Raw genomic sequence first — 13,502 nt, 5'->3', positions numbered from 1 at the left:
CATTTCATGTTCCAAACTACCTCTCTTGTTATGTGTGGACTTTTCCTACAAACAAAGCAACAGAAAGTTGTTTTATTGTTGTTTTTCTTTAGTAGGCCATATGGTAAAATCTGGAGCAGATCAAAGGCTGAGATTTTTATGGTGACAACAAGGTAAAAATCATTTCATTAGCTGGTGTATTATTGCCTAATACATAATAATTTCCCAGCTAGCTGGTGACATCACTTTGAAGAACAGAATTATTCAAGGCTGGCTACATAAAGAGATTTATGATTTGTTTTACTGGTGATGCAGCAGCTGAAGAAAGGAGGGGGAAATGTCAGCCTGGGGGAGCTGAGGGGGGATATTAGAGGGGGAATATCAGAATACAGAGGAATATTACTGGTGTCCACTGTGGGCAGTGCCATGGATCAGGGCAGAGCACAAGGCTGAGTCCTCAGTTCTGTGCCAATACTTTATTTATTTCTCTATCCTTCTTCTGGTCCATCTTCCACAAACATACCCAGAACCTCTTTCCTGATAATTTATGCACTGCAACTTCTTTCAATTTCAAATCACACCTTCATCCTTGCCCGAAATAATCTTCCAAGATCTTGCTTACAAGAGGATTTTTCATGGAGCACATTCACTTTCAAACCACTCTTTCTATGAACTCTCCTATGATCCTCCACTGAAAACCCTTTTCTGCAGAAGCTGAGCTGTGCTGCAGAGCCAGGTGGACATCCTGTCCCAACACACAAAATAACAGCCCTGTGTTTAGGAACTTGATCTTCAACTGACTGGCTGCCAGCTCTCAGGTATGAAATGATTCTGTACTCGTGGAAATACAACAATGGCTCTAAAACCATCTGTATGTTTTGCAAAATTTTATCTAAGGAGTTTTTTTTAAGTTAAAAAACATTAGGACTTTATTTTTCTTCAAGTGAAAATAAAGCATAAGAGTTAACATTATGTCTGTTGCACCATTCACCAAAACCCTGAAGATGTTTTTTGTATTCCTTTTTCTGTCACTCATCTCATTTATTCTCCTTCATGGTGAAATCCCCCCCAGTGTCTTGTCTTGTCTCCTGACAGGCTGCAAGCTCTTCAGAGCAGGCACAATTGTCTTACTTGCTATATAAATCAAGTTACATGCTAATGTTAAATTATAATGTTTTGACAAGATTTTAAAGTTGAACCTGATTATATGAAACAATAGAACACTGATTTATTTTTTTTTCCTGAAATTTTCTTCTCTTAAAAAAAGGATACCAGAAGAGAAGTAGGGCATTTATTTCCCATGATTTTTTAAAAACTCATTGTTTTTCTCCTACCTATTTTTCAGGGACAGCAAATGAAAAAAAGTTGGAGATCATGGAAGATGAGTAAACAGTGTAAAGAATATGAAGAATATGAAACAAAACCTAACTCTTACATTATAATTTCCAAGACCAGTATGCTAAACTAAATTCCATGAAAAATACCAAAATAACCATTTTCTTACAGTACATTCTGCTGAATGAAAAGGAATGTTCTCTATGTTCTCTTCCCCCCATTTTTGACAAATTCTAGAAAAAGCCACAATAATTTTACACTCCATTTATCACTTGAGTGTATTTATAATGAATAATCTCAGCTGATGGCCAGCTGACAGGTAATGCACTGCATCTCTTCTCTCCACTAATTTACCTTCAGCCTCATTTTCCTCTCCTTCTCTTGCTGTGATGGTGCACATGCAGGAGAAGGAATGGGAGGCTGTGGAAGACACGAGCAGTGCTCCCTGACTTCTGCCCCTAGGGATTATGGATTTAAATTAGTAAGAAGAGTATGAAGAAGACACCACCAGTGGCTTCCAAGAAGAAATCCAGCCTAGTTCAGATCCTCCCCACAAGGACAGCCAGATGTTGGGAGCTGTGCAAACAGCTGTGCTCTCTGTCCCTGGAGCTTGGCAAGCCCTGAGGAATCCGATCCCATCTCCTTGGTGACCCTGCCTGAGGCAAGAGGGGCCTGCAAGCCTTCAGAGGTCCCTGCCAGCTAGAATAACCCATGATTGCAGGATACACATTTTTTACTGTTTTTTTCTATACCTGCAGAATAAATTACACTTATTCAAAAACTCCAGCTTCCAAGGAAAGCCAAAGTACTTCCACCAAGGTTTGTACATGCTCATGAATTTAAAAAACCAGGACTTTATTCTACTGCCTAGTACACTTATTCAAAAACTCCAGCTTCCAAAGAAAGCCAAAGTACTTCCACCAAGGTTTGTACATGCTCATGAATTAAAAAAAAACAGGACTTTATTCTGCTTAACTATGGATAATGGTGGAGGAACCCCAGACACCTTTCATGGCCTAGAAACTCAGCTGAAACCTGTCTGTTCTTCCAGGTCCCCTCTGCTTTGCCTGTCTGCTTTGTTTTCACTGGAGTTATGAGGAGAAGCCACACAGAGATGGGGGCTGTGGGACTCTCATTTAGAAGCAGCCTTTAGCTGTGCTGCTCCACTCTGCAGCCCCACAGAACCATCACATCCTGAGGGGCAAAGCTGCCACCAAAACCTCCTTCTTGCTGTGTCTATCCACCATGCCATCACTCTTCCCTAATCCTGGGGGAAAATGAGGGTTTGGTCAGGTGCTCCTTCTTTCCCAGGCATGAACAGCAGCCCTGGAACATGAGTCCCATCTATCTTTACAAAGAAGCTGCAGTACGTGGTCTTCACAACACACAGCTTCTGGTTTTGCCATCCTGATAAAAACACAGCAATACCAATATTTTTTTCTTGTAATTTAGTGACTGTCAATGACCTGCATGTCAGCTGACACAGTTAAATCAGAAATTAGCACTCAATTCTCTTTAGAAGACAGAAACACGGACATGACACGGAGCACGAGTAAAATTGTAAGACAATCCACGTGATACTCCATTAAACACGAAACATGTGACTGACTGAAAAACAGAGACACATCAGCATTTTCCCTGAGGAACTTTATGGTATTTAACTCCTAAACATTAATTTTACTGTATTATGTGAGGAACCAATTAACTGAGAGCTTCAGTTTTATCAGACATCAGAATTACTGTTCAGAACACAGATGAATGGTAAATTCAGCATATTTCAATTTTATTAGGCTTGACTTGTTCATCTCTCATATTCTGCCAATTTTAAGAGGTAATCGGATATTTCATCAATAAATTCCTGTCAATTATTTAGAACACTTCCATCAGCAACAAGCTGATATGTAAGACACATAAAATGTACCTATTGTATATTCAGATCCTCCCCCAACTGGACATGGTTGAAATAGTGATTAAAGTGCTTTCAAAAAAACCTTGTGTTGATGACATCTGACTGCAAACACAACATGATTTGTTACAACAAATTATCCACAGGCCACAGGACAAATGGGCATAGAAAAACAATTCTTGTTTCCAAAATTTTTTCATATTGCCATGAAAATAACACAGGTATCAGCAAATAAAAGGCTATCTGTTCCTGAGAACTTGCCAGTAACGTGGATTTACTTGGGGTAAATCCCATTTCTGGAAACACAGTCTTGGCAACTACTGCTTTCTGAGAAAAGAAAACAAATCCTAAAAACCTCCAAATAACTCAATTTTTGCACACCTTAGTTTAGAAAACAAGGTGAGATGTTGTCTTCTACAGAAGAAACTCAACAGCTTCATTCACCCTGAAAAGCCTCAGGTCTGACAGAACACACCTCACTGCTTCAGGTTCAGGTCAACATTTCCTCCCCTTTCAGCACGATGACCAAATGTTTTAAGAAGTCTTGGAGTGCGGTTTCCTAAATTAATCCTACTTAGCATCACTAATTAGGGAAGAGCCATCAAGATTTGGGCTGCTCTGTGTAGCTGACCTGGAAACCCCTGGCAGACAGTTGTGCAAATGCAGAAGCATGGAAACGTTCTGACCATGCTGATCCTTGGAGTGTTGATGAAGACACAGAGAACTCTGTTCTCATCCTAACTGCTCCTGCCTTTTTTGTAGCTCAGCCCCCAGAAGCAGCTCCTTGTGCTTCCCCAAATCTTTATTTCACACCCTTTAGTATCTCTTGCATAAGAGATACAGCCATGCCCTAATATTCCACATACAGATCCATACAAATGTGCATTAATAAAAGGATCATACTACCTACAAATGACAAGCAGCTTGCTCAGAGGCAGAACCATGCAGCTTTTAAAGGGCACAATACAAAACTTCTTCTCTTCTATCACTTGCACCACTTTTATGCTTTCAAAGCACTTCTCAAATATTAATTAGCTCTAAATAAATTCTAATTATTTCTAAGAGAGGCCCTAGCAGATCTGTATCATCTGGTGTGAAATCTGACTTCAGTGAAGTCAACAGCAACAGCTCCTGAGCCCTCAGCAGAGCTGACATCTCCCTTGCCATTGCTAAAATCCTGGGAGCTGTGTCTATTATCTGCAAAGCACCACAGGCAGGGCTCAACCAGCAGCAGCAGGAGTAACAAGGGATAGCTTATGGAAGGAGAAGAAAGGAAGGGTTAAACGCCCTGAGCCCATCTGGGGAGCCCAAATGTGGGAGAAGCTCTGGGAAATGCAGCAATCAGACTGATTGCAGCATCAGCTGAAATGGAAGGTGCTTTCCTGCTGCTAAAACCAGTTTCAATAGCTGGGATACTGGGTCAACTCCTCAAATCTGCTCATGCTGCCAGTCACTAACTTAGTTAGCACCTAACCTCGAAACATCAGCCCTTTGTAAAAAGATTTGAATCTAAAAATATATTTTATGTCTATATTTTTTAGATATAAAATATGTATTTGATGTTTTACATCTATAGATAGGTATTTTCTATCTATCTATCTAAAAATTACATATTATGTATATCATAAAATACATATAAAGAAAATGAAAAAAATTTGCATGAAAAGATAAAAGCATTTAAATTCCAAATAGCACACATTGCATTAATAACTAAATACAGACTGAATAAGTACATAATCAGTATTTACCTTGCTAACTGGGGACTATACAGCCCATCACATACTGCCAACTTTTTTTTCTCATAAGAAAAAGTACTTCAGTTGTAAATAGTAATATTAAATATTTTATACATGCAATTATGTCTAGGTATGGAGGCTGAAAATTAACTGGAACCAGAGATTATGAATCTTTTTCTCAAATAGAAATGTAATCCTAATAGAAGTTCCTCCCTTCATCTCTGCCAACTTTACCACCACACAATATGCCATAGAGAAAAAAGGGGAAGTGTCAACTTGTGTAAATTGTCCCTTATGTAATGCAAACCATCTGTTTGAAAAAAAACAAAACAAAATGAAAACCCAAGCCACTCCCAAGCATGATCTGCTATGGAGAAAAAGAAAGAAAAGGAAATGTAGTACATCAAATTGGAAGCCAAAGACCATGACCTGCCATGGAACCACGGAGAAAATATTTACCCCTCTCCTCCCTTTATTTACCCAATTTTGAAAAATATTTGGAAAAGCATAATTGAATCATTTGCTCTGCACATAATAGAGACTGATACTGCTGTATTTTTTTTTTGAGCGTTTCATCTCTCTAGAATGTTTTCCATCAGGCTGGAACCAAGCAGAGAAAAACTCTTTGTTTTCAATACCACATCTCCCAGTGGTGCCACCACTGGGTTAGAAGGGCCCTGAGTCCTCAGCCACTGCAACCTGGCAAGGGATGGGGATAAAGCATCAGTGCACTTCTGCCCTGCTCCTCATCGGGTATCTGCCAGGAAAGGAGCCTACATGGACCACTGCTATCAATGTTATGATTATTTTTGTGTTCTCTTCAGCCTAGATGCTCAGAAAACAAAGAATGTGTAGAGAAGGCAATGCTCTTCTTTTGCAGCCTCTGTCTGGTGAGTCAGGAGCCCTTGGGTAAGCACTGCCTCAGGAACCCTCCCACTCACACGCTCTGAAACCATTGGGGGACTCACATTTCACCCCCTCTTGGGAGGCACAGGTGGATCAGAAAGCACTGAGTAAGTTAAATGAGGTTTTGTTAGCTAAGCTGAATGAAAATAAAACAGCAGTACAGCTCTTCGTTATTTCTTCTCTTTTGCACACCCTGAGCCTTGATCACTCATCCTAGCTGGGCTGAAGAGGCCAACAGCTCCCACCAGAGCCCCTGCAAAGGTCACCACTGTGGCCAGGCTGCTCTTTAATCCCTTCCCAACAGCTTCCCGTGAATAAGAACCATCTCAGTTTAAGCAATTGTAACAGAGAGTCCTTGCTGTCCCAGCCTGGACAGAAGCAAGTTTGAGAATGCTTAGGCAGGAAGCCTGGCCATACATCTCCTTCTGGAGACCTGGCTTCTCACAGGGTGCAGAGCAGCACAAATGTCCCTGTGAATGTGTCTCCAAAGCCAAGGAGCTCTGCACCACTGGATAGTTATAAAAATATTTGTTGTTGTTGTTGTTATGAAAATATTTGTTCTCTCTTCCTTCTCCCCCAAATTTTCAAATCTCACTTTTTTCGAGGAACAGTATGTGAAAACTTTCATACCTTTATGTTCTCTGTGACTGAAACTGAATAGTCACGTGGAGATTTTATCATTCCTATCTGCAGGTCGTTAATGCTAATAAATAACAGAATCATCACTAGAGAATTTCCATCAATCAGCCACAGAAAACAATTCTGAAAAATGCCACCAGTCCAGAAAGAAGGGCAGGTTTTCCAAAAGGACTGGAAAAATGCAGAAGTGAGGCTCCATTTTCACAAGTCAGGCACATAAACTGATTTTAAAACACAGAATGGCAGCCATGTACAGATGATGCTGGTTGGGTCTTTGGAAGTTCCTAGGAGGTCTTTGCTCCCAAAAGCAAACTCAGTGAAAACCAGGCATTTAACCCATTCAGAAGCTGAGCAAATTAATCTGCTGGACATTCTCTGCTGCAGCACAGTGCTGGTACTAAAACCCACTCCAGCTCAGTTCAAGCCAGCACAGGTGACTGCAGTGAAGCTTGCAGTACAAGAATTTGGTAAATACCCCTAAGGCTTAGATCCTAGTGCCTTTATCACTCTTAAGAGGAAGGTTTAGTCTCCTAAATCACTCAGGTGCTTAACACAATTGTACCCCAAGCTCTCTAATTTACCAAGTGGACCGATACACAGTAGGGCAAGCAAAAAAATGGGAGAAACATGTTTTAGTGGTCTGTCAAAAACATGACTTGATGTGAACATATGGTGGTTTGAAGGCAGCTAGGTGAAGCTTTCCAGGTGTGGCTAAATGCGTATGTGAGTTTGTGTTTGCTCTAGGTGGTGAGTGAAAGGAAGAAACCCTCTGGACTGCTTATCCCTTCTCCTCAGCTTCGCAGTCCAACTCAGCCAAACATGCCAGGCAACCACCAAACACAGAGCTGTCTTTTTCCACTGGCTCCTGCTCAGCCCTACATCTTGGCACACTGTTAATTCCAAGCCTTACTGCCAGAAGCAGCAGAAACTTTGCTCTTTTTGCCTTTCAATTTTCAGGGTTACACAAACACGTAACGTCACATCTATTTCACAGATGTGAGGAACTACAGGACCATCATGGAGCTCATGTGCACGCAGAACAAAGAAGGGAAAAAACCACCTCAACTCCTACCCAAACTGGACTTGGCTAACATGGAAACAACATCATCTGCCAGATCTATCTGTCTTTGCTGACCTTCTGCAGCCCCACAGCCATGGCAGCATTCACACTCAGCGTGGCTCGCAGCTGCACGTTCTGTCACGTTCTGTCACTGCTTCTCCCAGCCGACAGAGACTGAGTGTGTGAAATCACTGCAAGAGCTGAACCAGACCATGCTTTGGCACTGCAGCTGCTGAGGGATGTGAAGTGTTTGGAACAGTACCTGCAATAGTGGTCCCAGTCTGAGAAATATCAGGAAAAGGTGTTAGTGGCCAAAGAAACTCAAGTACTGTGTCTGTGATGTTCAGAAGCTGAGAGAAATCTGAAATTGTGGGGCAAGCCAGCTTAACTAAAGAAATCTTTTTGTGTTCTAAGTTTACAAAAATGCAGCAGTGGCAAGTGCTGAGTAACTCAAACCAACTGATGAATTAATGAGTTAGTCAAGGATACAGATGGATACAGGGACATGGACATAACAAACACCCATACCAGAGACAGAGAAGGGTGGAACAAGCAAGTCCAGGATAACTCAGTAGAAAACTGATGGCAGAGGAGTTCTACAAGTGCACAGAAACAAGTCTATGAAATTCATGCTCTAGCTAAGTTTATTCACAGAAATAAAGTTCCTTCATTATTTCTTAACTTGTATTTATTCTCATCATGTTGACAGGACGATGAAATCCTATAGAAGGCTTAAATAAAATACAAAAAAAAAATCTGGGGAATGTAGAGAACAATACAAATCTTTCAAAGATTAAAAAAGTAGATGCTATATTTTTAAGTGTTAGGCTCTCACAAATATCCTCAGAGTTTGTGTTAGTCCATCAAACTGAAAGGCATATGCTATCTTTGATCTCTGTGCAGAACCTCCGTTGAGATTAATGTGAGCTCTGTGTGAAGAAAGAGACTAGAATAGGCCCTCAGTTCACAAATAGCAAGCAGTCTGCTTCAGGAAAAAACATGTTTTCTTACAACAGTGTTGAAATTTATTGGGAAGTTTCAAAAAGCTTCTCTTCAGATGCAAGTTTGTGGTCATGAGCATGTTCACTTGTCAGAAAGGCCTGTCAGAGAGGAGGTGCACAAATCCACCTCTTGTGTCAGATGTTTGGCTGCTATGTAGGAACACATCCCTCATCTCTGACAGGCTTTTCTCACGCTGTAACAACTAATGCCCTGCTTCACACTCATCTCTGCAAATCCATGGCTTTGTCCATCGACAGGGTGCTGTTTTCATAGAGACTGGCAGGAAAGTGTGCCCTGTAATACCCACTTCCAGCTAAAAGAATCTCCAGGACTTACTGCATCCCGCCTTGTAGCTGAAACCAGGAGGAAGGAGGAATCCTTGCTGTGCAGCTGCTGCTAGGGTTCGCTGGTCTGGAGGGAACACGGGAATCATTAATGGAGGCAGCTGACCCTGGACCTGCTGAACAGGAGAGGGATAATCAAACACAGGATTTTGGGGGGGACAATGTCTGCTGGTATGCTCTCTTTCACTGCTGATCTGAGAGGTGTACACCTCTTCATACTGGGCTGTTCCAGCAGCATCAACTGAGGAGCTTGATCTTCATCACCAGACACTCCATATGAATCACATGAATCCAAAATAAACTGAAATATTTCACTAAGGCATATCTATATCCCACTTAATTATTCCCCCCACAGTCCATGATGACTCACTTATCTCTGCCTGCAGGGGGGTACTTCCTTCTCTTTCACTGAACTGTGTAGCAGTATCTGTTTCAGACAGTAGCTTTCACCCTGACCAAGCCCAAACACAGAGACACCTCCTCAGAAAGGAAAAATAAGTGCACAAGCAGCACACAGCACAGCCAATGCTATTTTACTGCTCATACACGTGCACTTATTTGTACATGTGAAAAGACGAAGTCTCAGAAAAAAGGCTGAGACCCTTTATTCACAAATAAAACAGCCATTTCTGAAGTGTTAGGCGTTCAACTTTGCACAGCAACTCTACACAACCATGCAAGCCAGGAAGTGGAAAATATTATATTGTAAGTGGATACTGCAGGGGACTAAAGCCATGCAGAAATTAGTCATCAAAGCTGGAAGTGGGCCATGGCACAACGTCTACTGCTGTTGCTTTTACCCAGTTCCGTTAATAGCTTTTATAATTGATAGAAATGGAAGCTGTCCCTGCATTTCACACAGATGAGAAACACAAAGTTTGCTGGATTAAGATGCTAAATGTCTAGTTTCAATTTAAACCCCCCCCTGTACTGACCAGATCAGTCAGTCAAGAAGGCTGGCTCAGTTTTTAAGAGAGCTCATCTAGATTTCAATGGCGCTGCAAAGCTGAGGCATCCGAGATGGAGACATCTTTGTAAACTATAATTTATTTTGTGGCCTTAAGTAACTCAGAAAATCAGAGTAGCAACAGACAACCTTCTATGCTGAGGGGCACAAGAAGGTGTTACTCCCTTCACTGCTGCCTGACAGCAGAACTGGGAAAGAGAACCTGCCCCAGCCCTTGGCTGCCACCGCTCAGAATACACCATTTGACCTAACTCTATTTTCATTTATTCTCCTTAAAGTCCAGGGGCCACGTCTTGGTTCACCCAACACCGTAACCAGGCAAAACAGTGATACAAAATTTGGGATTACCATCCCTTTTAATTTATGCCTGGAGCCAGCAACACCCCTGTGTGTGCTGACTGTGTCTGTATGGTCTGAAACAATTTTCAAGCACAGAGTTCAAGAGCACTGTTGACAGAAATTCTTGCAGTGGGAGATTAAGAGTGGGGCTGAAAGACAGAGTAGATGTAGCTCCACTCACTGAACCAGCTTGATCCATTTTTTTGTTACTTCAATATTTGTCTTTCTATTCTGATCCTGTTAATTAGAAGGCATACCTATTTTCAACTCAATTACGGGAGAAAAAACCATACAAAATGTGATTTGTTCTCTATCTGCACGCAGTTATCCCAGAGCTGTCCAATACCTGCCTTTTCTCCACGTGTTTATTTTTTGTTTATTTTGTTTGAGGTTTTGTGGTTTGCCTTTTTTTCTTTTTTTTTTTTTTTTTTAAGACAAAGACAAAGTAACTGTATTCTTTTAGAACAAAAATGAACAGCCATGCGGAATTTTTGCATAGTACTCTTCTTCGGCAAAAAGCCACAGAACTTTTTTTTTTATATGGTTTCCAAGGATGAAAGTGACTTTGCCAAGCGAAGAAGCTTCAAAACAGGACTCAAAAACACTAATAGAAAGACAGATGGTTCTACTAAGTGCTTTGCTGCCAAAAAAAATGTTAAAAAAAAGTGAAAAAAATGGAGTGATGTTATTGAAGCTGACTGCAAAGTTCTCTGATGACTGCAAATACTCTTGTCCCACTGCAAGTGTTAACTCTGCCTCCAGGGCTAATATAACTAAAGCACCACACACACACAAATTGTCATTGCCAAGCCCACAATGTAGCTTAAGTCTGCACTTGATTCCAAGTGACTGCCAAACACATGAGCAAAACACCACGCTGAAAAATTCCCATTTAGGAAAACATTTACCAGGAAAATGCCCTTTCTTCCTAAATCTGACTGCTGCATTTCATTTTTTTTCCAAATTGCTGCTCCTCTGTAACTCTCCAAGGGGCCTTACAGCCCCTGATTTCAAATGACACAACCCTATTTGCATTAGGGAGGTAAAAGCTATGGAGTGATGAGGATGGTTTGCATGGATATAGAAATAACACAGTCAAAACAATGTGATTTTCATTCCAGGATGGAATGTATGTAGCAGCACTCAGCTACACTTCATTTTCTCCTAAACACAAATAAATGCAAACATTAGTTTATTTTAATCCGATTACCTGACACAATATCACACAAATTATGGACTCTTCGTTTTTATGGCTCATTTAACTACTACGTTTTAACTCGTTATGTTTATTATTATTATTAAATGGAATTGCTAGGATACAACTGCTTCAAGTGGCATTGAATACAGGCCCTCCTTCTGAGTTTTACATCTAAGGTGTTTCCCTTTTTTTCCTCTTTTCAAGGTATTACTACATCAGTTAAATCTCTCAAGTATTTTTTATTATCAGTTCAATCAAATATATTTTATTTTTATAGGAAGCTTACATGCCTTCCAATATTTTCTGGATTGTAACTTCTTGATACTGCATTTCTAATTTGAATATAATGGACTGCAAATCAGGGCTGTTTTCCAGACCCCTTCAACTTGTTCTGCTAATGGACATATATCCATAAAAAGAAATACCTCTTCAACAATCTAATAATTCACACAGCTGTCAAGATTCTCCACTGGCCACCCTCTCTACGTGACGACCTCTTCTCAGCTGCAATATCCTAAAGGGCAGACAACTGTATTTGAAATTCCCAGTGGATTTAACGAGCTACAGAATCACCCTGTATCCTCTCACCTGCTTTATGATGTTGGTCTGGAGGATACAGACACAACCCTCCAAGGCCTGCTTTTCACACTGCTGCCACTGGGTCAGCTGAGCACACTGTGAACCCTTCATCAATTTTTCTCTCTCCCCTGCCCAGCTGTGGCAGGGGAGGGTGAGTGAGTGGCTACTGTGGGTGCCTGGTGCTTGGCCAAACCAAACCACCACAGCAGGAAACCTTCAGAGCTGCCACTGAAAATCCAAAAAGGTGTCCACCCCTAAAGAACTTACCACTGCAAAAACCAGGATGAGCACACGACAAGCACCTCACGGTAAATCTACTGCCCAAGTGAAACACCCACAGCTGCCTGCGGAGATTCCTGATTTTGAAAAGTGCCTCAATGTTTCTTCATTTGTTTCAGTGCCTTTGAAAAGTCTGGCCCTAAATGGCTCACCATATCAAAGGGAAACTTTGGCAAACTTGGAACCAATTCAAGCTGTTGAAGGCTGGGCCAGCATCGTCACAAATCTGTGTGTGTCCTTTACGGCTTGACCATAACAAATGCAAGCACACAAAGACACTGCATCCAACACAGCCACAGTTCATATTTCCAGGATTCTCAGCTTCATCATAACTGTAGTATTTCCACCTAAATTCTGCTCTCCTGTCTACTTTTAGGAACATACTATGGTTACCACAGCTACCTAAGCACCAAGTATGTTTTTAACAGTTGCCCCCACTGTTTGTTACTAGCTCCTGCTGTGACTTCCACAAATTTAGACTGCAAACACTCGACAACTACAGTTCTATTTTCTGTAAAAAGTCCTGTGTGCTTTGGGTCACTATGTAAATAGCTACACAGGGAAATAGTTTAAAGCAACATTAAGACTGCAAAGTTAGACATTTGTGGCTTAGAGAATGTCAGGATCAGGGAAGCATCCCTGACTTTATTTTGGTCCTTTATTGCCCCTGCATCCAGAAAGAATTCTTCAAGTTCAGAGTTTTCCCTTGCACATCTTGCTTAATCTAGAAGGCTTAAACCATTTCTCAAGTAACATAAATCTATACTTTCAGCAAACCTAAGCCCCTAAAATAGCAGCTGCTATTAGTTCTATCTATTTTCTCTTCATACACTTCCCCCAATTTCATTTCCACAGCTGTTCATTACATATTTATTAGCATCAACTTTTATATACGTTTTCCTCTCTCCAAGGTAAATATCTCAGTGCATTTCCCAGCATCAACATATGTATATATATACATATATATATATATGTAACATTTTCCACTGAGGGGCAAATACTGCTAAAGCACGCATCTCTAGCTCTTCAGAAGCAATTCTATTATTCTATTCCTTTTGGTGAGACTGGTGATAACAAATTACTGAGTGTGGGTAAGAGCAGCTGCTAAAAGCAACACTCTCTTCCCTTCAACCTGACCAAACTCTGCTGAGTACATTTCTCCTGAACTGTTCAGGAGAGGCCCTTCAGGAGCTGCATGAGCATCTCTGCTGAAAGGGACTCTTAGGTGGTTTC

The 13,502-nt window shown here is 41.1% G+C and overlaps 1 protein-coding gene across 1 annotated transcript in view; it reads right to left on the bottom strand.

Moving 5' to 3' along the window:
• The window catches only part of SOX5 (SRY-box transcription factor 5), a 282,734-nt gene that overhangs the window by 86,599 nt on the left and 182,633 nt on the right, over nt 1-13,502 (bottom strand). The window contains exon 7 of the mRNA XM_041398803.1: nt 8,900-9,020. Coding sequence (XP_041254737.1) covers nt 8,900-9,020 — 121 coding nt within the window. The remainder of the gene's footprint in view (nt 1-8,899; nt 9,021-13,502) is intronic.

The sequence above is a fragment of the Onychostruthus taczanowskii genome, unplaced genomic scaffold, assembly GCF_017590055.1.
Source record: "Onychostruthus taczanowskii isolate IOZ18803 unplaced genomic scaffold, ASM1759005v1 scaffold15, whole genome shotgun sequence".
Classification (NCBI taxonomy): domain Eukaryota; kingdom Metazoa; phylum Chordata; class Aves; order Passeriformes; family Passeridae; genus Onychostruthus; species Onychostruthus taczanowskii.
Note: the sequence above shows the minus strand (reverse complement) of the source record. Positions and strands in the feature narration are given on the sequence as shown.